This window comes from Mustela erminea, chromosome 1 (assembly GCF_009829155.1).
Source record: "Mustela erminea isolate mMusErm1 chromosome 1, mMusErm1.Pri, whole genome shotgun sequence".
Classification (NCBI taxonomy): domain Eukaryota; kingdom Metazoa; phylum Chordata; class Mammalia; order Carnivora; family Mustelidae; genus Mustela; species Mustela erminea.
Window position 1 is genome coordinate 124573214 of NC_045614.1, and position 27239 is coordinate 124600452.

Consider the following 27239-nt stretch of genomic DNA (forward strand, 5'->3'; position numbering starts at 1 on the left):
TACTTTCAGTTGGACAAGCCACATCCAAGTCTCAAAGAACCTCAAGGAGACCGGAATGGACAAAAACTATACTAATCACAAGAATTATAATGTATCCAACTCAGATGATCTCCCCCTAATTCTCATGCATCAAGATCCAAAGTTAAATACAGGCTTGGATTTAAGGGGCCAATTGATACAAAAGTTCCTCTAGACATTAAGGAAGGTCATCTTCAAACTCGAATTAGGCCAAGTTTCATCCTATTAAATCAAAGGAAAATTATTCCCCAAATAGAACGAGAATTTATTATGGTCTATACTCCCATCACTTTAATAACTTTGAGAGCATTGACAAATCTAATTTAAAAAAGATATATTTGGACTCCAGATGATAAAATTAAGAAAAATACTGTCCCTAATGGTAAGTTTTCTTAAATTGCCATTTAAATTTAGGCAAGTCATTTATTTGATTAACAGTGCCATCTTTGGGCCTCCACCCCGCCCTTTTAATAGCATGAACTGACTGCTAGGCTCTGCACTCCCTTCTGTCCAGCACATTTAAATGTATCGTGACAGCACACTCATCCGGATCAGTATTCACGGGCATCCGTAGAGTTCTCCATACGAGGGGGCCCCCTACAGTAGGATGCAGACAACTGGTTTGGTGCAGAGCCCCCGCTCGGCCCACATTCCTGGACCTAACAGTAGAGGCAACTGCACGAGGAGTTAGGCAGCCCCCGCTCTGATCCCAACTCTGCTACCAGTGTCAATGTTTTTGGACTTCACTTTTTCTAAAGGAAGACATGACTATAAGATACTCTCTAACAAAGACTCTCTCAACCACCAAAGGAAGCCAAAAGCCCAGGGCAAAAAACAAAGGCTCATTTGCAAATTTCCCCAACTGCTAGCTTTAAATAGTTATCAGGATTTCTGTTTGTCCATAATTCTTGTTCTTCCATAATCCTGTTCCCTGCCAGTTAAGATTATGAACCCATGAAAGTGCATCCGAAGGTACCAAGCCTAGTAAGACGAATGGTCTTGTCTATGAGTGAGTATGCCTTTAATCTCCAATGAACCTACCAAAAGAAGCCTCATTTTCTCTATGCTTTCTATACCAGGATGAGTTTCCAATAAAACAATCACTTTTTGTTCCTTTCTAGTCAAATTACTAGGCTTGACAGGTCCTTCAAAGTTCAGTTCAAATGCCACCTGTCTCAAAAAGCCGTTTCTGGTTGCTCTCTACCTCCTCCAGCCTCCGACAACACTTTTTTCTCCAAGGGCATTCATGTTCTGAGACCGTGTTGGGGTAGATACTATGGTGCTAGAGGAAGGGGCTTGTTTTTCCTTGATCTTGGTCTCCACTGAAGGTCCACCTCAAACAGTGCCTTCCTCACAGCAGGACTCCACTGCTCTGAAACGTATCAATGTAGTTGAGTACAGGGTGAGGGATGAAGACTGGCTAGGGGTGTCTGTTCTAATTAACCATTCCCCGGGAAAGGGGCAGGAGACTCTAACGCATAATGTGGGAAGGACAGAAATGGTTTCAGCAGATATGCCTTGGGGAAGCAGCAGCACGTACCTGTCCATCTGGGTGTCTTGGATTTATGCCCCCCCTCCCCACCTCCTTCACCTGATTCTCTGATCTGGCCTTTCGGTCACAGAACATTCTGTCATCATTACCTTTACTCTGCATCTGAATTATTCCTAAATACAGTTCAGAGGCCCATCTTCTGATCGGGCGTTTTCAAAGGAAATGAAATTAGGCTAAACAAATACAACGTGAAAGACTGGGTTTGATTTCTGTGGCCAAGAGTGTTTCCTGGGTGTGCAATCTTATGAAGAATCTCCTGTTTGCTCTGGTTAATTTCATCTTACACTGCCCACAGTTACAGAGCACGATCCCCATCTGTACATCACCACAGCTATTTCAGATTGGTAAACATGTTTGTCCCGATGGTCACTGAATATTTAAAAAGCTAACATCTCTTCCTGAGTCTTATTTCCCTTTGCGCTTGTGACTAATAGAACACTCACACCCAGCGTGGACTTGACTTTGGCAGTTTTCTTTTTAGATAATTTCTCTGCATTATCTGGCTTTACGAAAGAAAAAAATAAACGCATAGATTATCACGCAAGTCAGGGGCTTCAGAATGTTAGTTTAGAACATTCTCAATGGCGGATGGACGGTACAAAATGTAGGACCCCAACACACAGGAAGTCTTTCAAGCAGGAGGACCGACAAAGGAGCAAGGATTCGTTCCGCAAGCCAAAGGCACAGAACCGTCCTGCCTGCCCCACCCCCCGCCATCTCACCTCTTGTTTCTGTCCTCCAGCTGCAGTGTGTACACCAGGTCATCGGCTGCGTGTGTCTTGGGGTTGCTGTCTCCCCATTTCAGCTTCAGGCTCTGGGGCCCTGCTGCAGCACATTCGAGCCTTGGAGGCAAGGGGGGTAACGGCCGAGTTTTTGCCCTAATGAACTGGCTAAACGGTCCAGCTCCGATTTCATTTACAGCCTGAATTCTGATCCTGGGAAAAGGGAAAAATACATAAACATTGCAGGTTTAAGAAGCAGCAATTCCTCATTTCAAATAAAACACCGTGTGCAGTATTTCTTAGGTGCCCCTAAACCAGTATTATGGAATAAAGAAAAGCAAGTTAAAGTAATTCAAGACAAACAGAGAATAGGGCAGCCAGAAAACAGATTATATCCTCTCTTTCAAAAAACAGCAAGAATGAAGGAATCAGCAAGATATCTCTTAGTTCTTTAATTAAAAAAAAAAAAAGTCTACTGTCTGAGGGAAGACATCCTAAAGATTACTATTACACCTTACTGTCGCCACCTGCTAGCTGCCTCAGAGTTAGCTTTGGAAGTGAGCGGGCTACAAGGAACACATGCAACAGGGGAGCGAAGGAGACTCCGTTAGAGTTTAAGAACCACGGACAACTCTCCAACAGGACATTTCTCCTGCCTCACCCCAGAGTCTCTGCTCGTCAATAACCAGACCTCGGTGTGCAGACACCGCTGGTAATGGGGTGTCATTCAGATGAGCAAAAAATCTTCACCGCATGTTTGCAATATGCAGCGTCATGGGTAATAAAGATGTTATTAACACTGCCCCATGGCCTATAAATCGAAAATCAAACAGAGTTAAAAACTGTAAGTAACAGTATCCTATTATTATTCCTATTTTTCTCTTCCCTCCATTTCCTTACTGGCTGTTTGTAACAGCCCTCTAAGGTCTTCACACAACACAACGAGGGCACTGCCCCATCCATGTTCTCAACCCCGCCTCCCTGCAGTGACTACATGCCCTTGAAGCTTCTTTCTTCCTGGCATTTGGCAGCCTACACAGCCCGGTTCAGGCTTTCCTGCTCTGCTTCTTAGACCAAAGGTCTCACGCCACGGCCCCTCCACCCTCCATTTTTCCTCTCTTCTTCTGTATGGTGTGGACAGTGTTCTCAGTAACCTGACACTTACACAGCTCCTAAGTCCTGGATATGCCTCTCCGCCACCCCTTCGTACCCCACCCTCAGGCCTCCAGCAGAAACCTCCACCCCAGCCCCAAGACACACGACAATAAAATAAGTCAGAGATCAATTCCGAGGAAACAGATCAATTTAAAATACTCTTCTAATTTGGTTTTATGTACCTGTCACTAACAGTGATTATTGCTTACACTTACCTTAGAAAATACTATTTAGGAACTACGATACCTAAATTCATCTTGCAACCTCAAATTCGCATGAACTCTTCAAATGTACAGATTATTTACTTTGGCAAGTCAGTCTACTAATGTGCCTGCAGACTGTGGAGAAGGAAGCAAAGCCCGGTTAACTACAGATGAGAGGAAGCAAGCACAGCCCACCCCAGGTCTCCCTCACCAATGTGGCCCTCAGACAAGGACAAAAGAAATGCAGCACCATTTAGAAGCTCTGAAAGGTAGCAGCTGGAGGGTCTGGGAAGACGGGAAACTACTACCAACCAGCAGTGAATTCACCACTGTCTCCCCCTCTGTGATCCTCCCAAAGGGACTCAATGCACCCTGGTATCTAGGAGCAGACATCAGCATGGACTGAGGGCTCTAGGAGAAGGAAGCCTGGCTCAGGAAAGGGCTCTTAGGATGCTCAGAGCACATGGGGAAAATCTTCCATTCTCCTTTTTCTCTTCTGCATTCTCTCTCTCCCCAGCCCTTACACAATTCCTTCAGTTTAACAGCCTAAAGAAGAAACAACACATGATCCTCTCAAGTGGTACAGTAAAAGCACCTGATGAAATCCAACTTCTACTCATAATATACAAATTCTCAGAAAACTAGGGGCAGAAGGAAACGTTCTCAACCCGAAAAGGGCATATACAGAAATACCTACATTATACTCAGTGGTGAAAGACTAAATAATTTCTGAGATCGGGAACAATGCAAAGATGCCTACTCTCAACACTCCAACTCAACATTATGTCCTAGAAGTCCCAGCCAGTGGCAGGAAAAAATGCCACAGAGATAAGAAAGAAAGAAACCAACACTGCAAGACACTGCTGAAAATCTTAAAGACCTAAACAGGGAGAGACATTCTGTGTTCACGAACTGAAAGACTGCTAAAAAAAGGAACGTCAGTTGTCCCCAGATTGGTTTACAGAGACAATGCAATTCTAAACATTCCAGCAGGATTCTTCTTGGTAGATCCAGGGCTTCCCAGATCCAGGGCTTGCAAAATAACTTAACATGGCTTAACATGATTCTCAAAGTATGTGGCAAGGCCAAAGAACTAAAATTGCCCAACACATAACTGAAAAGTAAGAATAAAGTTGAGAGAATCACACTTTCTGATTTAGGACTTACTATAAAGCTACAGTAATCAAGACAGTGTGGTACTGGTAAGAGAGACACACAGATCAATGTAAGAGAATATAGACTCCAGAAATAGAGCCACAGAAATATGACGGATTGATTTTTGACAAATGTGCAAAAGTAATTCAATAGAGAAATAATAGTCTTTACAAATGGCGCTGGAACAACTGGATGTCAAGAGGAAAACAAAACTCTGTCTAAACCTTGTGTCTTATTCTAAACTTTTTTTTTTAAACAATTTATTTACTTATTTGACAGAGAGAGACCACAAGTAGGTAGAGAGGCAGTGGGGGAGGGGCAGGCTCCCTCCTGAGCAGAGAGCCTGATGCAGGGCTCAATTGGCCCCAGGACCCTGAGATCATGACCTGAGCTGAAGGGAGAGGCTTAACCCACTGAGCCACCCAGGTGCCCCTTATTCTAAACTCAGAATGGATCATGGATCTAAACATACACTATAGAACAGAAAACTTTTAAGAAGAAAATAAACAGTATCTGTTACCTAGAATTAGGTGAAGAGTTTTTACCTATGATGTGAAAAGCATGATCAAAAAAAGAAAGAAGGAAAAGAAGAGAAAGGAAAAAAAAAGCACAAAGAAAGAAAAAGAGAAAGAGAAAGAAAAAGAAAGAGAGAAGAGAAAGAAGAATAAAAGAAGGAAAGAAAGAAAGGAGAAAGGAAGTAGAAGGAAGAGAAGAGTTGGGACTTCAAAATTCAAACAATCTGCACTGTTAGGAGAATGGAGGCAAGCTATAGACTGGAAAGAGATACGTACAAATTATATATCTGATAAAAGGACTGTATTCACAATGTATAAAAACCTCTGAAAGTCAATAGTAAGAAAACAGCCAACCTAATTAAAAAATGGCCAAAGACTTGAACCAACATTTCACCAAAGGGGATACACATATGCCAAATAACACACGGACAGTTAACATCATGGGCTAGTCGGACAATGGGACTTAGAACTACAGTGAGGTATCATTCTATCCCTACTAAAGTCATTAAAAGAAAACCCAATACCATGCTGGCACACATGAGGAACACCTGTAACTCTCACAGGTTGCCAGTGAGAACGCACAATGGTGTAGCCACACTGGAAAAAACCAGCTGGCCTATTTGACTTCTTATGACGCTTAATATACATGCATATAACCCATCAATTCCACTTCTGGGTCTTTAGAGAAATTACAATTTATGTTCATACAAAACCTGCACACAAACGATTATAGCAGCTCTATTCATAATCACCCCAAGCTGGATAAACATCTGTCTTCTGGTTTTGGAATGTAGCAAATACTTCTGAAAGTACAGCAAAAATCCCATGAAAAAGAGCCTTACTTTCCCCAGACTCTATCAGGTCTCTTGTAGATATAACTTTGAAAGACTAAAATAAACTCTGCCTCACCTCTCAACTTGAAATCTCACAGCATTATGGTATTAATACAGGAGTTGCCCCGCCTTGTGATTGGACAGGAGGAAATTTTTCTCAACTGGAGAGGAAAGATCTTTTTAAAAAAAGGTGGTCATCATGGTGGTTGGAATTACCCTTTTTCTCTTCTTAGGAAAAGAGAATGAAGCCAGACATTAAGTTTTAGCCTTTCTTCAATGGTGTGACAAATCTCCTCACCTACAAGGTTTGTATTAATGTCCTTCTACTGTGCAGACTGCCATTCCCTCCCCTTATTATAGGGACAAATATTCCTAGAGCCCAGAACCCATGATGCTTTCTTCTGTTTGCCTGCTTCTTGGTGTTGAAGCCTAGGTTTGAGACGTACAACAGTATCCCTAATTTCTAGGTGGAGCCCACGAAGTAGGAATTACTCTACTTTACAAATGAAGAAACCGAGGCCTGGCTAGGTCCAGCATGTGCGCCAACTGACACGACAGACAGAGGTCAGAGGTGATGGGAACTTTGTCTTTTTTAGGCTCAAAGTCTTTCGACCATTCTGGCACACCATACTCTCAGAGTGTAACTTGAACCAAACACAATTTCTAATCCAATCAAGAGGTAATTTTAATTCAGATCACACTTTCAGATCAACAATCGCCTTTTGCCAATAAAGCGGGCATCTAAAACAGTCAAAAAATTTTTTTACATTATTTAAAAACCGGCCTCAAAGTAAATTTTAAAATACCTCAACTTATCTGCATTCTTACACAATACATTTTGTTTCAGTAAAAATGCATGGAAAAACATTTTTCTGGGTAGCTGATGCACTGAACTAACATCACTTAGTTCTAATGATAAAGTAAAACTCAAAACTGAAATACAACTGAGGAACTGATAAAATTAGAGGCAGCCATGGGGCACCTGGCTGGCTCTCTCAGTCTGCAGAGAGTGCAACTCTTGACCTCAGGGTTATAAGTTAGAGTCCCACATTGGGTGCAGAGATCAGTTAAAAATAAAATCTTAAAAAAAAAAAAAAAAGAAAGAAAAGAAATGAGACCATGTCTTCTTGCATTTTGGTAAAAATATGACATGCTCTGAGTCTAGGAGGCTGAGGAAAAGCTGAACGAGGACTATGATGGTTGCTGTTTATTTGGGAGTGAAGAATGCAGTGTGAAAATGATTTCATAATTCCAGTGGGATCTCACACAGAACTAATAAGCAAAATGAACACTGACCTAAGGAAAAATTCACCTCAGAAAAAAATGACCTTCGGGGCGACTGGGTGGCTCAGAGGGTTGAGCCACTGTGGTCGGCTCGGGTCATGATCTCAGGGTCCTGGGATCGAGCCCCACATCCGGCTCTCTGCTCAGCAGGGAGCCTGCTTCCCCACCTCCATCTGCCTGCCTCTATGCCTACTTGTGATCTCTCTCTGTCAAATAAATAAATAAAACCTTAAAAAAAAAAAAAAAAGAAGAAGAAGAAGAAAAAACTGAGCTTTAAGTTTTATTAGATTAATTAAAGTCTATTCCAAACCCAAACTTGACAAGTTTTCTCTTTACCTGAAATAACATGGTAACCTTGAAATTTAGATTGGATCCCCAGGCTTCTTTCTTCTTCTTCTTTTTTAATGCATTGTATCAGTTTCTGAAATCGTCAGCTCTGCAAATTATGTATAAGGGAAATGGAAGTTTGCTTTCCAATTAAGGGAAGTGATCTCTAACTCTTGAGAAATTCTGTGCTGGGCAGGCTGATTTGGAAACCTCAAGTGGCCAGCAGTCTGCAATGCCCAGTGGTACATGGGTAATTCTGATCAAAAAAATTCAATTAAGAAGCACAGTCTTTATAGTTTTTGACTGACAAATCTTCTAATAAAATATCTACTACTACTACTAGTTGTATATGCTAAAAACATTCCTGCTTCAGAAGTTTGTAGCCTTCCAGGGGCACCTGGATGGCTCAGTCGGTTGAGCGTTTGACTTCAGTCAGGTTGTATGTGAGATCAAGCCCCGTTTGGGGCTCTGCGCTCAGCGTGGGGTCTGCTTGAGTTTCTCTCTCCCTCTCCCTCTGCTCCTCCTCCCCCTGCTCTTTCTCTCTAAAACAAAGAAATAAATCTTTAAATTAATAATAAGAAGAAAAGAATCACAGCTTTCCATAACACACTTTATATACATACACACTCTCAAATTTGACACTCTGTATGTTAAAGTAAGAATGACTTTCAAAATGAACTTCCTTAGCTGGGGAGGGTGACTTTTCAATCCTAATTAGCCATCCCAGTACTCAGGGTGTCTCCTGTGTGAGGGTTGGGAGCAACTGGGACAGCCGGGAGGAGAGGGCTAAGAGCAGAAGATGAACTTTTTATACCCCACCCCTCCCCACAGCCCGCTGTCTAATCATCTAGGACAAAAATATGAAAGAAGGAAATAATCATCAGATAACTTCCGAAGAAATAAAAATACCAGCTAAAACACAAGAAATCTCTGGAGGAAATCATGCCATTGGAGTAAAGGGATTTAGTACCTGTGCTGTGTTCTGTTTCTAGGCAGTCAGACTAGCCTTGGACAGGAAACCAAGCCTTCAAAGTCCTCCATTGCTTAAGAAATGATACCAGATTCCCACAGACCTATAATCTGGTTACAGCCTACTTTGCAGCTCATTTCTCCCCTGGACATTAGCAAAAGATCATTTACAGAGTGCTGACTTACTGTGTGTCAGGTCCTATATGAGGCACCCGGAATCCTATCTAAAACATACCCTACTAGGTAACTAAAGGTATTGTTTCCATTTTACAGATCAGAAAACTGAGGCAGAGAGAGCTTAAATAGCTTGCCAGAGGTCACAAAGCCAGTGTAAGTGAGGCACCCAGGACTGAAGTCAAGCTGTTTGACTTAGAATCTGTCTCCCAATACAGCCCATCTCATCTTATTACAATGATTTATGATTCATTTTTTGACAGGCTTTGACACAGAGTAAAGACTCAACAGATGTTATTTTTATCTCTGTTTTACCTAGCAAAGAGGGCATAAAAGAGTGTAATGAACAAATCTACCTTAAGTTTTAGTTGTTTGGTAGCTTGGTATGAGTCAGACACATAATGAGGTTGCCAAAAAAAGTAATCGTAGGCAACCTTCCCAACAGTTCAATATGGAGACCATGAAAGTGACAGTCTGGCTCTGCTCTGAGCCAGCCAACCAGACCATTCCTGGAGGTCCGGGCACCACTCATTAAAGAGTCTGTCAAGACACAGAACTCACCCAATAAGAGGATGGAGGAGTGAACCGAAAACCCATGCTAGTGAAGACAGATGTGAAGGAAATGAGGATGGTTAAAGAGAGGACAGCGGACACTATACGGCAGTGATGTCTAGACCCCCTGGGTCCTACTAAACCGCAGGCTACAGGAATGGAGCTCAGACTCCTGTAAGATGCAAAAGCTGTCTGGGTGATTCTCACATACATCAATACCCAAGAATCACTGCTCTAAGGCAAAACTTCTTAAACGTTAACATGCATCAAAATCTCCTGCAGGGCTGGTTAAAGCAGAGTGCCAGGCCTTAATCCCAGAGTTTCTGACTTAGTAGGTCTAGAGCAGAGCCTGATAATTTGCATCTCAGCCAGTTTCTAGAAGACGCTGATGCTGCTGGTCCGGGACCCACACTGTGATAACCACTGCTCTCAACGAAGGCCCAGGATCAACTGCACAGGTGTTGGAGGTATCAGAAGTTTTAACAAAATATAATGGAAACACTATAAAATTAGTTATTCACAAGTGGACTGGACTGCCTGGTGAATTGAAGCTGGAACCATGGCCCTGTAACTGGAGATACTCAAGCCAGGACACTGGGAAGGGAGGCTGCCAGGCAGTCTTCTCTCCCTCTGCTCCCAGAGCCTACGGCACCGTGTGTCGAAAGAAAGCTCTGTCTCTGTTTTCAGAAACATTTTCTTCTCAAGCTAAAACACAAGCACAATTCCAAGCTCAGCGGTAAGTTCAAAAGTAATGCCCTTAAAAATAGCATCATAGGGGCACTTGGGTGGCTCATAGGGTATAAGTGTGTGTCTTCAGCTCCGGTTGTGATCCTGGGGTCCTGGGATTGAGCCCCACATCGGGCTCCCTGCTTGGTGGGGAGTCTGCTTCTCACTCCCCCTCTGCTGCTCCCCCTGCCTGTGCTCTCTCACTCTCTCTGTCAAATAAATAAATAAATAAAATGTTAAAAAAAAAAAAAAGGCACTGTAATTTCAACCAAATTCCCTACAGGGTGTCAGTAAGCCGGTGGGTGTTTTTGTAAGCACCAACAGAAAAGCAACAAATCCATTAAAAACCCCACCGGTGTCAGAGGGTTGCTTATAGAGGTGCACATTTTTGTTTTGGCAAAACAGAGAAAGACAAACTCAGCGTGAGAACAAAGTGTAACTGCTGAAGTTTAAAAACAAATAAAAGAAACAAGTGCTTTCTCCAAACCCCACAGCTTGCTTTAAATGTTTCATTCCACGCTTTTGTCTAGAACATCATGATCTGTTCACTTATCTTTTAACCAATTTGTGGAACAGAAAAAGGTGAGGTAAATGTTGATTGGGCTGAAATTATACCCTTAGTTACTAGAAATACTCAATTTTGTATTTCATTATAATTATAGCAGTTCTGTTTTTGAAACATACAAAGAACAAGACAGTGGGCTGGTCAGACTTCTAAAACAGAGTACCCAATTATGTACTCTAGAAACTCGTCTAAAGTTGTATAAAAAAAACCTTATATATAAATAATGACCTTAATATCTTAAATAGGAAATATCCAATTTACTTATTGCTTGGCCAGCAATGACAGCTAATTCTTTTGGAGAGAGGGCGGGCCGGGGGAATGGCAAGAACAGACAGTACCACTGGATGCAAAGATTTACCTTTTCTAAAGCCATTCCGTCCTCATGCAGTCTGTCTGAGATGGGATCTTCCAGAACTACCTCGTTCAGGTTAAAGAGAGACTTTCCACATCCAGCTCAATATACTAGTCCTGCATATCAATACTGAGCTGTTCATGCCACACCCATCCAATACTTTTAAAAGTCTTAAAGTTTTACTACCCAAATCTAAACTCATGCTTCCATAGTCCCTACAGTACTAAACATTTCACCCTCTCTAAAATAGAATTACCTTGGGAGGGACTTTTAGATTTTTTTTTTTCCTTAAGATTTTACTTATTTACTTGATGTGGAGAGAGAGACAGAGAAAACGTGTTTGCAAATGCAAGCAAGGAGCAAAGGCAGTGGGAGAGACAGATTCCTTGCCTGGACAATGAGGACAATGCGGGGCTCGATCCCAGGACCCTAGGATCATGACCTGAGCTTAACCAACTAAGCCACCCAGGCACCTTGAGGAGGACTTTTTTGGGTAAGATTTTATTTATTTATTTATTTGAGAGAGAGAGAGAGAGAGAGAGAAGCAAGCTCCTGCTGAGGAGAGAGCCCGACATGGGCTCAATCCCAAGATCCCAGGATCATGACCTGAGCCGAAGGCAGACACTTAACCAACTGAGCCATGCAGGCACCTCAGAAAGGGACTTTTGAACATGTCTTTAAATCATCATTTTTGTGGAAGATATTTCTCGTAATTTCCACTGTGAATGCTATTTCATTATTAAGCAAAGATTCCTGTATCTGTTCTTTCATTTAAGTCTTTGAGCTCTAGATTTCTTTCTCAAAGTCATCAGACTGTACGTTGAGTAAGAAGAGTCAGCATTCCCCCATTAGTAGATCCTTCCATAAACCTTGAAGTTTTATAGTCACTTATATCACCTTCAAGGTAGATACAATACCTGCAAGAAGCAAAAATCTTGGACTAACATTTTGCCCTACAAGAATTTTATTAAAAAAAAAAAAAAAAAAGGGATCTTTTATGATTTCTGATCCAAACATTCAGAGAGCTGACCTGAGGGTCTGAGTTCACTCTGGGGTAGACACGGGTGTGGATCAGAATGGACACAAAACCTTTCTCTGCGGCCCTGAACCAGTGTGGCTTCTTCCAAGGTTTTCCACCAGAGAGATGAGGTCAGGCAATATTCTGGACAGCTGGGGAATGACATTCCCTTGGTCATTTTTCCCAGAGGTACACCTCATGGTGAGGTTTTCCTTAGAGCGTCATCACTAGGGAAATTCCCTGAGGGCAAGGTGTGGATTTAGTCATCCCTGGATTTCCTCAGCACCTGGTTAGAGAGCTGTAGACACAACAGAAGCTTGGCATGCAGTCAGCAAACAAGAGTGAGGACTGGTTTTTTTGAGAATGGCTAAAAGGCTAAAAATGAAAGAATACCCTTGGCTTGCCTCTTCATCTCAAGTCAGTCATATCCCACTTTATTTAGTTTCTTTCTCAAGTCCCACTTCAAACCATTCTGATCACACTCTGAACCTGGGGCTTCCTCTCTGAAATACCAACAGGATTCTGTACACAGTTTTATTTTCAGCCTGTGATGTCACAATAACCTACTGTCCTACTATTGCTATTTAAGTGTCCCTCAGTTCTATGAGCTCTCTCTGAGGGCAAGGATAGGGTCTAGAATTGTTTTACGAACACACAGTGTTTGTAGTACTATACCCAAAAGACGTTTTTTTACGAATCCGTCATTGCTTTTGAAAAGTAAAAATAGGGCGCCTGGGTGGCTCAGTTGGTTAAGCAACTGCCTTCGGCTCAGGTCACGATCCCGGAGTCCCCGGATCGAGTCCCGCATCAGGCTCCCAGCTCCATGGGGAGTCTGCTTCTCCCTCTGACCTTCTCGCCTCTCATGCTCTCTCTCACTGTCTCTCTCTCAAATAAATAAATAAAATCTTAAAAAAAAAAAAAAAAGAAAAGCAAAAATAAATCTAGTTATATAAGTCAATTTCTTTTTTTTAAAGATTTATTTGAGAGCAAGAGAGAGAAAGAGAGAGAGAGAAAACACAAGCAAGGGGAGGGGCAGAGGGAGCAGACTTCCTGCTGAGCAGGGAGCCTAACGCGGGGCTCAATCCCAGCACCCTGGGATCATGACCTGAGCAGAAGGCAGATGCTTAACCAACTGAACCACCCAAGCGCCCCTAGTTATGTAAGTCAAAAATGCAGTGAATACACCTAAACACTGAAGCTTGCCCTCGCCCATTTAAACCTGCTCAGAACACTTACGTTGGCCTACAGTTGGGAAAATCCTCAATCACAAAGCCTCTTGTGTAATCAAGTACTGACGATCTCCTGTGATGTATTGAGTACTGGTCTGAAAGTGAAGACCAGAAAGGCTGCATGGGTACAGTTGTTGAGCACAACTGTTGCGGATGCTCCTGATCCTATGGTGGCCTTGGGGCTGCGGCTCAAGGCCAATGCCTGGCCACATGAGTCAGGGTCAGACCACACGACCGCTAGTCCAGGAACAGCTCGAAATGCAAAATCAGAATCCAGTTCCTACCAAATGTGCATTGTTTTCACGCCATCATAAATCAGGACTGTCTGGAACCTGACTGAGGGAGATGCTCCGAGAAGGCACACCTCAGTGACTACAGCCGCTTCTTGGACTCTAACGTTAATTATACATTGTCGGTTTTCAAGGAGTTAAGGCAACTTGAAGAAGGAGCTAAATAATTTGAAATTTCAAGAGGCCACATTGGAGAAGAAGATGTGTGAGCAGAGAAGAGGAGGTTGCTGGCTTTTTAAGAATTCCGGGATGGGGGAGAAAGAATGCAGATGCTAACTGAGCTTTGCTCAGTAACGTGTAATGTAATTTTTTTCTCTGCACCCCCCCCTCCCTTGCAAAAACCCTGAGTACAAGCTACATCACTAATGCTTTGTAACACTGTGTCTGCTTTGGGGGAACCAAAAGAATGGTGAAGGGCAGCTTGGGAGGTGGGTAAGTACATGCTGAGGACAGACAGTGTCCACAGAAGGACACGAGTCCAAGGTAAAAGTATGAAGAAAAGTGGCTTAAGAAAAGTGGCTAACTAAGAGACCAAGAGGGAAGAACTAATTTAAAGCAGCAGGTAAAATTCCCCCTCAAGGGTTAGGAATTGTATAAATTTGTAACTGACTCTCAAAGCACAAAGCAACACAAGTTTTCAAAATGTATTTGCATTCGGTACTCTTAAATACATTAACTAAGAATGATTAGAATTCACTCGCTTGGCTTTTAGAACCTGAAGGGTCTAGAGCCCCAAGGACTGATGTGTTGATGCAACTTTATCTCTGCTTTCCTGCACTCACCGGTAGGTGGTTTCTGGAAGGAGGTCTTTTATAACGTGGGTGGTGGTATTGGCCACGGTGATACTAGTGTCTCCAAGGTCAATATTGTAAGCAAGGATTTCAGATCCATTATTGCACGGCTCTTCCCAGTTCAGTACAAGGCACACAAAAGGTGAATCAGGATAGGCATTGAGGGTCTCCTCTTCCAGGACACAGAGAGTGGAGACAGGGTCAGGGGCAGACGCTGGTGTCTGGCAGAGGACAAGCTCACTATATGGTCCTGCTCCAGCTTGATTGACAGCCTATAAAGACAAGGGCAAGCAAAGTCCACGTTACCCCAATGTAAATTCTAATGCCTTCATGTTAGGTGCTGCACACAATTTACTTCTAGAAACCTGGGTAGAGCTGAATGTCAGAAAATGTTCCCTTTTCACAACCCACTTTCCCCACAAATGCCAATATCACCATCATCACCTTTTATGAAAAATAATTTAAATAACACTTTGTGTTTGCACAGCCCACTTCAGGTTATATGCTGCCCTGTGACAACCGTCTGGGCTGGGGTAGACAGTAAATGGCCAGTATTCTTCCACAGTTTTCCATGTGAATGATAAATGGCTACGTGAAGTCAATTCTCAGGCCTTTCTGATTTTACCTGAGCGCAAGAGCTGAGACCTTCATTACTCACTGCTCTATCAAATACTTATTCAATGGGTCTCCAGGGCCATACTCTCGTTTCTACTGACCTGCTGTTGCTTCTCAATCACCTTTGCCGAATGCTACTTATCACCTGGATCTCTCAACACTGAAGGCCACCAGGGCTCAGGCCATGGACACCTCTTCCTCTTTTTAAAAATCTCTGCTCTAACTCCTCAAGGTATCACGTCGTCCCAGAGGTAAATGCCATTTATATCATATCCCAGGGATAAATACCGTATTATACCCTAATATTGTTTATATCCTACTCCCAAATTCACTTGTGTAGCTCAGACCACTGCTGTGAATGCCAGCCCAGTATATCCAGCTTCCTTTGGGCCATCTCCACTTGAACGTCAAAGAGGCATCTCGAACTCAAGTGTCCACACTGTCCCCTCATCTCCATCCCATCCCTCTTCACCAAAAATCCTCACTGTACCTGCTGTAGTCCCTCTCGTCCCTCAGGTTGTTCAAGTCATATCCCAGAGACATCACTGGACATCTTTCCTCCTCTCATCCCCCAATCCAGGCCCTGAGCACATCCTGCACCAAAGCCTGGTCCAGCACATTCAACTTTCTCTCCTCTGGCTCCTGTAATGACCTCCTACTTGGTATATGGGAGTCAGCCCTTGCCTGATACTCTATTCACAGCAAGCACAGTGATACTGCTCATATCCCTTCCACGGCCTCCCACCATATTCAGAATATACTTCAAAGTCTTCCCAAAGCCTGCAAGACCCTATCTGATCGGCTCACCAGCCTCACCCTCAAACCCACTGCCACTCTGACTTCATCACCCACTAGTCTCCCCCTCACTTGCTCTGCCCCAGGAATACTGGCTTCCTTGCTGTTTCACAGGATACCAAGTCTGCTCCTGCCTTAGGGCCTTTCAACTTTGCTGCCCTTCTGTCCAGGAATCTTTTTCCCTAGACACTGGCAGGCTTTCCCTCAAGGGCTGCCTTTTGGTGAGCCCTCTCTGAACACCGTATTTAAATTTGCCATCATCCTACCCGCCTTCCACTCACTGTGATCCTCTTCATTTCCTATTTCCCTCCTTTGCTTTATTTTTCATCACATCATCTATCACCACCACAGGATATATTTAATTACTCCCTGATGAGAAGGAAAGTTCCCTAAGGGCGAAGTTGTCCGTTTCCGCTCACTGCTATATCCCCAGCAACTAGAACAGTACCTAATACAGAGTATGTATCAATGAATGTCATTAAACATGTATTTTTTTCCTTATAGAGAGAAAAACATTTAGCAGACTCCTTACAAAAGTGAATGTACTTTAAAATCCAGTTCTCATTTAATTCATAAGCGTTTATGAGGACATATTACAAAACTAAATGAAAGTAGTTTGAGCTCTTCAAAACAAAAGCTGTAACACTTATTTCAATGTTTTATTTTTTAAAACTTTATTTATTTGACAGAGTGAGTAAGAGCGAGCTAGTGAGCAGGCATGAGTTGGGGGAGGGGCTAAGGGAGAGGGAGAAGCAGATTCCCTGCTGAGCAGGGAGCCCGATGCAAGGCTCGATCCTAGGACCTCAGGATCATGATCTGAGCTGAAGGCAAAGGCTTAACTGACTGAGCCACCCAGGTGCCCCAATAACACTTACGTATTACTGTTAATTTCAAAGATGTTCACAGCATTCATTTCCTAACAAATCACTTTTGAAACTCTACTGTAATATTTGTCACATCGTCCTACTTCAGGACAATACTTCAACTCTCTTTCTGGTAAAATTTTAAACTCAAAAAGGATAGTGAAGTTCTTTCCTGTGGTGGCAGACAGTTCTTTATTTATATCCTGCCTTGTTCCAAAAACAGGAGTGTAGCACATATTTTGTAACCTTTTCCCAGTGACTCAGCATTGCTATTATAAAGATCAGATAATGCGCTGTGACCCTGACTCATTGACAAAGAGTTAATTATGTCCCAGGTGCTCCATTCAAGAAGGAAGGAAGGTGCATAACAAAAGAGTTTAATCAGAATGTTTATGATAAGGTAGACTTCAGAATTCAACGGAGAAGTCTCAGTTGATCTGAAAAATTAATTTATGAAGGGAATATTTTCTCCAAAAGGGTCAGAGACACTGGTATGTTGATGGACTTGTAATAAGCAATTTGTTTCATCACTTAGATCAGGTGGAAACCTAAATCGGGCATCTTTGCTTCTTCATCTATTTAAGTCCATGCATGTGTGAAGACAGACTTCTCCAAGGTCAAGAACCACATCTGACTAATCTTTGTACCTCTCCTCTTGATTATCTTGATCATCCTTTGATCCTGGAACAAAGTCATGCTCAAAAAAAACGTTACTAAACAAATGGAAAGAAATGGACAAAGAACCCTATTTTCTTAGGACAATAAGGCTTTACAGAGTGGGTAAAAATAACTTATCCGAGTCAATGAAGTAAACTGACTGCTGTCACTTTTAGGGGTTAGGCTAGGAGCCAACTGTTCTTGATGTTACTCTCTTTGGACTCCCAAGTCAAAGCTTCCAGCTAACCAGCTTTGTTAATGGTCCCTGAGAAGTAGGAAGTGGATCCTGTAATCTAATGCAGAACAGTCCAAATCACCCTAATGTTTGCTTCTGGCAGCCATTTAACCACCAGCATAGACATCTTCTGTCTTTTGCCAGTTTTAAGTGCCTCTCCCGCTGAAATGACCATCTTGGGAGAATTCAAACAGAAGGAACCTTCCCTAAGGAGCCCTAACACCTCTGCCTTGGACTCGGTCATTGAGTCAGTGAATTCACAAGCAAGACATCAGGATGGGGAGAAATAAGAATGGTGTGGAATCACTTTTTGATCTTATGCTGCAGGACCTCCTAGAGAAGCAGAAATTAATTATAAGACACCAAGACAATTACATTTATTTTTACTTAAAAGGACTCTTTTCCATATCATCCCTCTTGACAGCCTCAATCACAGGCCTTTGAGTAAGTTCCCCAGAATGTCTCATGGGACACCAGGGCCTAGGAGTGACATTAAGTAATGTCCACCTACCTGTAGTCTACAGCAATACTGTGCAGCAGGCAACAGATCCCTTATCTCAAAGCCGGTGTCTGTCCCATGATAAGCGAGTTCTAAGGATTCTTCATCTTCTCCCCATTCCAACCTGTACTCCGAAATGTCGGCACCAGAGCTCTCAGGACTCTAGAAAGCAGAAACTCAAGTAGTTAATTTCACTGAGAAGAAAAGCCTATGATGTTTGTGTTCAACTAACTGAACTGGGAAAAAAGCAATGTGCCCCTGGATACTTCAAATATAAAAGACAGACATGAAAGAGATACTCAATTTCCTCTCCGTTCTGACAAGTGATAAAATGTGGATGACCCTAAGTATCAGCAAACGCCAAGGAAGATTAATGTGTTACGTGTGAATTTTAGCTCTGTAGGCTCCTTGTAACTTGCATTTGGGGGCACATAAAACAGAAGAAATAGAAGTCGATGCAGAATGCGCGCCTGACTTACCTCCCAACTCACAAGGACGCATCCCTCAGGTGTAAAAGAAATACAAGGTGCTTTGCACTGTCCAGGGGGCCCGGCAGCAGTGGTAATCTCTGAGACATCGGAATAGGGTCCATACTGAAAGAGAACACACGTAGGCCCATGTGCATGTTGTATGCACACGTGTGTGTGCGTGTGCGCGTATGAAATCTAGGTTAACAGCATTCACAGTACAACTGATTAAAGAATTATTACCTAACGGTTTTCACTCTCAGTTGGATGTGTATAAGGTTTTTTCCTAAATTCAATCCCTGAGTGGTGAATGTCTATTATGTATGTATAGTCTTTTTATTCAATGATCACAAAGTTGGTTTACCATTTTTCCTTTACTGACGTCAGAAACAAAAACATGCTGATTTTGACACAAGACGACGTTCTGTTTTAGCACTCCTCATAGGGTATCAAAGGAAACGAGGTCAGATGTACACCACAGTTTAATTTTCAATACACAAAAACCTACTTGAAACTGGTTATCAAATTCTGACTCTTTCTTCTAGTTACTGGTGTTTTCCATTTTAAAATGAAAGCTCCTGTTAACGTTCTCAGCATCACCCCACCATTTCAACTATTTGAAGGTTTATACTACACTCCTCTGTTCTTTAAAAGGCCTTCAGTGATCACACTACTTAGAGCCAACCGCCATTATTTCGAGAGAGTCAGGGTCACCCAATTTAATAGTGGAATTTGTGATACCAGAAATAGCTGGGGCAAAGAACAAAATAAAATAATTTCTAGGCTAATGAGGTATATGACAGTGCTTTTCCAAAATCGTAAAAAAAAGATTAAAAAAACCCCCCAAAAACCCAACAACCAAAAAACCAGTCAAATTTTCCAAGATAATCTGCAAATACTCTGGGGGCTGCTGGATGGGGGAGAGGCTTTCTGGAGCAGACCTCAGAAGTGGACTATATGCACGTATGTGGTTAGCGCTAGAACAGGATTAAACTGAGGCTGAGGACAATTTTTTTAGATGATAAATTAGTGAAAGGAGACAGAAAGTAAAACTCAGAGCCCCAGAACTGCACATTTATCCTTGTTATGACGGAGATGCCCTGAACAGTGGACGGGAAAATGAGCAAAAACAACAATACAATTATTTCTGCAGCATCTGTGGTCATCACCTTTCATGCTCTTTTTAATCATATTATAATATTCAGGTGCATCTTCTCATCAAAACACTTTTATTGGTTAGTATTATGCTGGTCTTTTTTTTTTTTTTTTTTTTTTTAATTTCAATAGTTGTGCTGTGTCTGAAATTCCTTCCCAACTGGGAATTTAGAAGGAATCCAGCTCCTGGTAAAGGCTTGTGATCCTACTTTAGAACAAATGTTCTCACTGTGAGCGTGGCTAGCAGAAAATGGCCTAGAGACCAACACGTTCCCCTCTGTCAGACTCGAGCAGGACAACCCACAATGAGAAAAAGTCACTGCCAACTTCATGCCGCTGTTGGCAGTGCTTCCTTATTTTTAAAAATTCCATCAATTAATTCCACCTATTTATCTGTATGGACTTGACCGTGTGACTTGTGAGTACACGTGGGGGGGTTCTGTAGCAGCAGTCTGAGCCACAAAGCCTGACACTATCTGGTTACCTTGTTCTTATCGTCAATCTCCCCTCAACCCACATCATTCTGCAATTAAAATATAGGTGTAATACAGAGACTGACTCAGTCTCTGACAGGCTACCTTGACACCTCCCAGAGGAGCAGAAGGCAGGGCCGAGAAGAGTTTTCCAGTCTACCCTTGAAGCAAAGCAAAAATGAGAAGCTGGCCTCCCTACCTTCTATCCCACTCCAGTTCTGAGAACTAACCTAAGATACTGCTGGGTCATTTAGACAATATGGTAAAGGAGTGATTATGTAATCCTAATTTCTCAGAACTGATTAATACAGTCAATAAGCAAGTAGGAAATTATTTAAAAAAAAAAAAAAAGCCAAAAACATCTAAAGGGTGATGTTCTTATTAACCTTGAACTCTTCCTTAATAAAATGATATGAGGGGCACCTGGGTGGCTTGGGTGGTTAAGCGTCTGCCTTGGACTCAGGTCATGGTCCCGGGGCCCTGGGATGAAGCCCTGCATTGAGCTTCCTGCTCAGCAAGAGTCTGCCTCTCCCTCTGCCCCCACCTCCCCCTTCCTTGCATGGTCTTTCTTTCTCTCAAATAAATAAATAAAATCTTAAAAAAAAAAAAAGAATGATACAAGGACAAAACAAAATTTTCAGTACTGGGTCAACAGGCAATCACAGCAATCAATGTACTTCAGACCTTAATGGTCATCAAGGTTGGCTACATGCCACTGAGGAATTTCAGGAGGGTGGATACGGAAGTTAGAACCTTAGATCTGGATTGTGGCATACAGGCGTGTACTCACCCCTCCGTCATTCAGAGCCCTGACCCGGAAACGATACACAGTGCCGGGGAGCAGGTTGCCGACAGTGCACTCGAGCTCTGGCCCATGGTACACCTCCGAAGCTACATCCTCAGGCTCTGTCATCTCCACGCTGTACTCTGAGACCTCACAGCCACTTTCGGAGGCAGGAACGTCTGGGAATGGAGAATGAATTTCATCTTAGAATATTCTTGTGCTTCCAGCTGACCACATCATACCTGGTCTCCCACCAGGTTTGCAAAACATCATGTGGGGTAGCTGGTCCTCAGTATCCCACTCACAGAAGAGCACTCCCCACCGCCCACCCCAAAAGAAAAGAGATACGGAGGAGTTTCTGAATGATACTATCTGTACTTTCCAAAGCAAGTACGTTTGAGTACATTTACTTACATTAAAAAAATAGTTTGAAAACAACAGAACCATCAGGCAAATATCTTTATAATCTAAGGAAAGGAAGCTACAGAAGAAGAAAATCTTCTATTTAATTTAAAACCAAAGGTCTCATTAAATCAAGGTCAATGACCCCGAGTTGGCGCAGTATTTTTTTATGTAGTAGACATAGGTGGTGGGGAAAAACAGTCAGAGTTTGCAGGTTTGTATCTGCAGTTTTACATGCTGTCAACTGCTGCTACCACAGGAAATGCTCATACAACTTGAATCAATACTGCAGAGCACCAGGACCCACTGGACAAAAGGACGAGACGTCACCATATGAAGCACCTCTCGCTTTTATCTCTAAATTGATCACAATCAATTCGTGCTTGTGAATGAAGTTGCAAAATGAAGTTGAAAAATTCCTGAACAAGACTGGCTGCTCTGCAGGATCTAGGAAAGTGCCCCCTGAAGGTCAGAGATGCCCACCCAGCATGGGGGGCACTGTTGGGCACAGGAGGAGAAGTGACAGTGCAGAGGAGAACACAAACCCAGGCCAATACACGTTCAACAGAAAATGGACATTCTGAGCCAAAACCATGATGGTTTTCAGAAGACTGATGACTTAGTAACAAAGCATTAAATCTTAGCTTCAATCTCTAATTGTCCCAGTTGTTAATGTCAAGTTGTATTCACTCACCCCACTCTAAGTGGACTTCTTTGTGCTTTGGTCGACCCAAGACCCTCGGCGGTCGACACTGACCTGGTGCAATGCTTAGTGTGCGAGCAGGGAGACTTTCAGAACACTGCAGGAGAAAAAGCGGAGAGAACCATCTATTAGCTCCTGTGAATTCACAAGACTGCTACATACCAGGCAAATTCTACCCTCCAACCAAACATGCTGCCAACAGGGGGTTACATACTGAATGTGTAACACATAATTTTTTTTTCTCAAAAATATCTTTATTCCAGGGCGCCTGGATGGCTCAGTGGGTTAAGCCATTGCCTTCGGCTCAGTTCATGATCTCAGGGTCCTGGGATCGAGTCCCGCATCGGGCTCTCTGCTCAGCGGGGAGCCTGCTTCCCTCTCTCTCTCTGCCTGCCTCTCTGCCTACTTGTGATCTCTCTCTCTCAAATAAATAAATAAAATCTTTATTCCAATTGAGGAAATAAATTAATACATAAGACTTGAAAAAGTTAGGAAATAATTCAAAACATTATTAAAGTATGTATGTTGAGGACAAGAATTCCCATCCTTCTCCGGCCCCTCCATTTAAGAAGTGCTACAGATGTGCAAAACTGGATTTGGAGTTTTGTAAGGGGGATGGGTAAAGCAAATAGAAAAGTTAAAAGAAAACAAAACTCAGACAAGGCAGTGGATCACCATAACGAAGAGAAGGGAAAGGGGGAGGACAGGAGGTGGAGGAAACCAAATTCTTGGATGTGAGTGTCCAGCATGAGTGGCTGGCTGTGAAACAAAGGTTGCAGGAGCCACAGAGTGGCGAGTATCACCATGGGTGGGCTGGCTGTGTTCTCCTACACTTCATCCCATCTCTTCCTGTGCTATGGTTCGACTTTGGCTGTATCCTACTATTTGATTTTGCTAAAGCCTGAGCTCAGATTTCTGATGCCATGTCCTACTTGTGTAGACATAATTTTCATGCAACCACACCCCCTCTCATGTGTATGCGAAGTGTGACCGTATACTGACTGCATACGGCACTGGTAAAAATGATTATTTCTGAAGTCAGATTCACAGATAGGGGTTGTCTATTCTAAGCACATAATTACCTTTCCTTAAATTACCCAAATTAGAGAGAGCCTTCATGAGGACAGAAAACACAAAACAACAGCTGGATGAAAATTTTAAATGTGCCATAAATGGCAAACCATCCACATAGAGCAGGAAAGCAAATAAATTCACTATTAATCAACTGAGTCTGACATTAGCCAGCAGGTTCTGTTAATGCTAAAATAAGTAGGCCTTCTTCTTGTAGGATCTGTTTGTGTAAGGCTGGTGATGTGGAAGTTGACAGTCTGATCCCGAGTCTGGAGAAAACAAGGTAGGGGAGGAACACACAAAACTCCTCAACAGAACTTCTTCCTGAGAAGTGTTACAGAGGAGACAGACTCCACATTTTCAGGCAGCACTGCCCCTCACACACCGGCTGACAGTCTGGCTTTGGTGTGGGTAACCCCGAGAAGCATTCCAGAGAGCTCTGGCACTGGAGAACGGTCTTACTGGACCCCCTTTCCACACAGTCTCTCTATGGGTAGTCGAGACATCCCAATACGCTATCCTTACAGGGGGCGGGGAGGCAGGGAGAAAATAAACTCAAGACAACCTGGAGGTATGCTGACCACTGAATGCAAAGCTAGGTGCCTTAACGGCAAGTGTTCTTGCGAAAAATAAACCCAGCAGAGGGTCCTAAGCCACCATCTCTCAGTCTCTCTCTCAGGACCAGTTTCAAACCATAGTGTTAAAGATTCTTACAAGGAAAATGGCTTTTGACGATCTTGCCTTTCATGCACTTTCTGAATGTAAGTTAAAGCCATTTAGACAACAACCATCTGATTTCTAGGGCATGCCCTGTGTATTTATGAGGTTATTTTGAGTGTACGAGAACACGTTGTGGCTGACACCAAGGCTTCTGACATGTTAACTGGCTGGTCTAAGGTCAAATTAAGAGCAGATAATAAAGAATATGCTGCTGCCTACAGCTGTGTAAGTTGTGCACTGCACAACTGCAAAGGTGTCATTCAGCTCTGCCATCACAAATTTACAGTTTTTGTAATAATTTTCCAGCAGATGGCAGTAAAGCACCTTGAGGAAAGTGTATCTCATCCTCACAAAATTGCCAGATGTGGTAACAGCAGAGTTGTACAAGAGGTCGTTATCTTTTTGACTCTAAATTCTACGCTCTTGGTATCACTGCAATAACGAGGATCCTCTGACTGCGCTAATATGAATGTCAGGCAACATTCAATTTTTAGCTGTCACACGTGATCATGCCAGAGTCTTCTAAGAAATAACTAAGTGACCAATGTACCTGACAACACTATGATTCAGCTGACTATCATCAGGGCCTAGAATTTGTCCTCTAAAGCACAATTTAAAAAACTCAAGTTTTCAAACACATTTTAAATAATTTTATTTGGACGTTACGGACTGGTTGCCTGAACTTGCCCCAAGAAGTTTACTTTTACACCAAAACAAAACCCACCTGACTGTGTCCACCGGTGCTGATGCAACATGCTCGAAGTTTGTACAAAGTGCCTGGTTTCAAGTGGGTGAAAGTGTATTCTGTTGCTGATCCGCTGTACGCCACCTCCCACTGACTCGCTGTAAGACAAGACTCAGGTGTGAGTTTATGCCTTCCGGAAAATGTCATCGGGATCGACCATTACGGCTGAGGAAAATTTCCAAGTGGTTGCCATGAGAAACTAGCACCTCCTATTCTTTCTTTACTCTTTTTTTTTTTTTTTTTTTTTTTTAAATAGCCAAGGGTCCTCTTACCATTTCCTTCACAAAGTTAAACATTTAAAATTCACACAGAGTCATTTTTAATACTTAGTACTGCAGGCTAGACTACTCAATCCAGCATTATTACATTCACTGACTATGAGGTTTGGATGCTAGAAACCACATAGAATCTGTAATGGGCATGGGGAGTTACAAGCAGTAACAGAGGGCAAGGTCCAGGGTGCAGTGAGCCCGTCATCAGGGAAGGAGGCTCAGCGGGTATGGGGAAGGCTGCTGGGCAGCCTGGGATATGCTACAGAGTCTCTCATGCTGTCATCTGCAGGGAGGTCACAGTAAGTGAAATCCTCCCGTTAGAGACGGAGTCCTTTGGGGGCAAAACCTGCTGTCTTCATGGAACTCATTTAAAAGACAGAAATGGCTGGGAGGCTGACAAATGAAGATGAAGCACTCGGTGTGACTGAGTCCTATGACCACTTCTGGGGGTTAAAGCAAGCAAGCAGGGTCCCAGGAGAGATCTGGTGCCTGCGGAAGCTAATACCACCAGGGAGAAAGGGTCGGGGGCTGCTTTGCCTCCCAAACCCTCCCCAAGCTCCTTGGTAGGATGGATTTACCATGAAGGCACAGGAACCAGGGCCAAGGACGGGGGTCATTATAAAGCATTATTTTGACACAACTGGTTAAAAACCTGTGTAGGGGCAAATGAGAACAGGGACAACAGAAAAGAGCCCACTTTATGTGCTGGCAAAACTTTAAGGACAGAATGGTGTCTACTTTTGATTGGATAACAATGGTCAAGAGAGGCACGAAAACTCAAAATATACTTAGATTTTTCACAAGGAGTCACTGGATACACCTGACTTCTCTCCTAGGGAGGTTTTCTAATGTAAAAATCTCATTCAAATTTTTAGCCCAGAATATGATTTTATGTCTATTAAAACAGCTGTGCCCATCTCAAAGCATTCTCATGTTTTTAGCTTAAAAGAGAAGCAGACTGACATGAAAACCAAAGTACTCCAGGTGGCTACTGAGGTACAGAACAGAAGACAGGCACACACCTGTGCCACCTGTTTGTAAAAGTCAGTGCTACTGCTCTTTCTTTTTGCCGTATGCCATAAATCACTTTTTTTTTTTAAATGAGTGGTTAAAGGGATTATCAGAGTGGTGAGATATGTCATTTTTAGAGTTCTGATAAATAACTATGCTTTTTTCTATTAAAGCCTAATGAATTTTATTAAAAAAAAAAAGATCGAAGAATTTTTTAAAAGGCATTATTGAAGGAATTTGATCTTTAACATGGTACTGCTTTAATCCACACAGTATGACAGGTGATGAATAATCTGACTCAGATGTCCCACAGACAGAAAGACATTTGCTAAACTTGATATAAAAGTGTGACACTATCACGAGCTCACGGGAATACTATCTTTTGTTTGCTCTCACTGTACGTGGGGATTTGTAGATTATTGAACTTGTTTGCTGTCTCCACCCCATCCTTCCTGGTGACTGCTTCTGACACTCTTCTGCTTATAAGAATTTCCAGAGAAAGTGTGCTAAGAGAGGGGACAAAAATGTAATTATTCTATTAATTAGGACCACTGGTTTAAAGAAATGGCATGGAAAATTTAAAAACATGATAAAAATGTACCTTTTAAGCACACTCTCATCCCTGATGCTGTGTGTAAAAGAGAAAACTCTAAGTAAGTGATTCAGCTTTATTTCTCATAAATATCAGTAGAATGAATGGGGGCTCACTATGCCTACTGCGACTACAAAGATGTCTATCATATCGGATAATAGGGGCTGCTACTGGATTTGAGTAAAACGATTTCCCAACACTTCACCTTCAGAATTTCCATCAGTAATCTCCAGCAAGTACTTGAGTATTTCTGAACCACCGTTGTCCTTTGGAGGATCTGGAAAGTAAGCAACGGCCTTATTAGTTACGAAGGCATTGACTTTTATCAGCAAATAACATTAGAACACAGACAGTCATGTAACATCATACTGCCTTAATTCTGGATTTAAGCAAAAGGTAAAACCATTACTGTATTGTTCTTGAAAAACAAAAGCAGTGAAAACATCAAGAAACCCAGAATGTGCTCAGATTATTCAAAGTTCTAGAGCTAGAAATATCAGAGTCAATTTAGTGAAACATGAGCAAAATTCAAAATATGAATTGATTTTTCTAAGAGTTAAGTCAACTCTAATTGAGAATTTTTTAATATTTAATAATTTCTATGTGAAGTGAAATATATATTTCCTTTATCATTATTTCATTCTGTACTTTAAGTTACCAGCAACCAGATTCTTTTGAGATGGAGAAGAAAGGAAAGAGAGGTGCACAAATTCACTGACAAGACAAACAGAACATGAGAATGTAATGATC

At 42.4% G+C, this 27239-nt stretch overlaps 1 protein-coding gene across 3 annotated transcripts in view; it reads right to left on the reverse strand.

Annotated features, from left to right (window-relative positions):
- The window catches only part of FNDC3B (fibronectin type III domain containing 3B), a 339705-nt gene that overhangs the window by 24023 nt on the left and 288443 nt on the right, over positions 1-27239 (reverse strand). For all 3 annotated transcript variants that reach the window (XM_032341218.1, XM_032341222.1, XM_032341225.1), the window contains 8 exons: positions 26695-26766; positions 24594-24712; positions 22070-22175; positions 20980-21152; positions 18574-18687; positions 18107-18256; positions 14422-14702; positions 2293-2505 (listed from right to left, as the gene is read on the reverse strand). In XM_032341218.1, the coding sequence (XP_032197109.1) occupies positions 2293-2505; positions 14422-14702; positions 18107-18256; positions 18574-18687; positions 20980-21152; positions 22070-22175; positions 24594-24712; positions 26695-26766 (1228 nt within the window). The remainder of the gene's footprint in view (positions 1-2292; positions 2506-14421; positions 14703-18106; positions 18257-18573; positions 18688-20979; positions 21153-22069; positions 22176-24593; positions 24713-26694; positions 26767-27239) is intronic.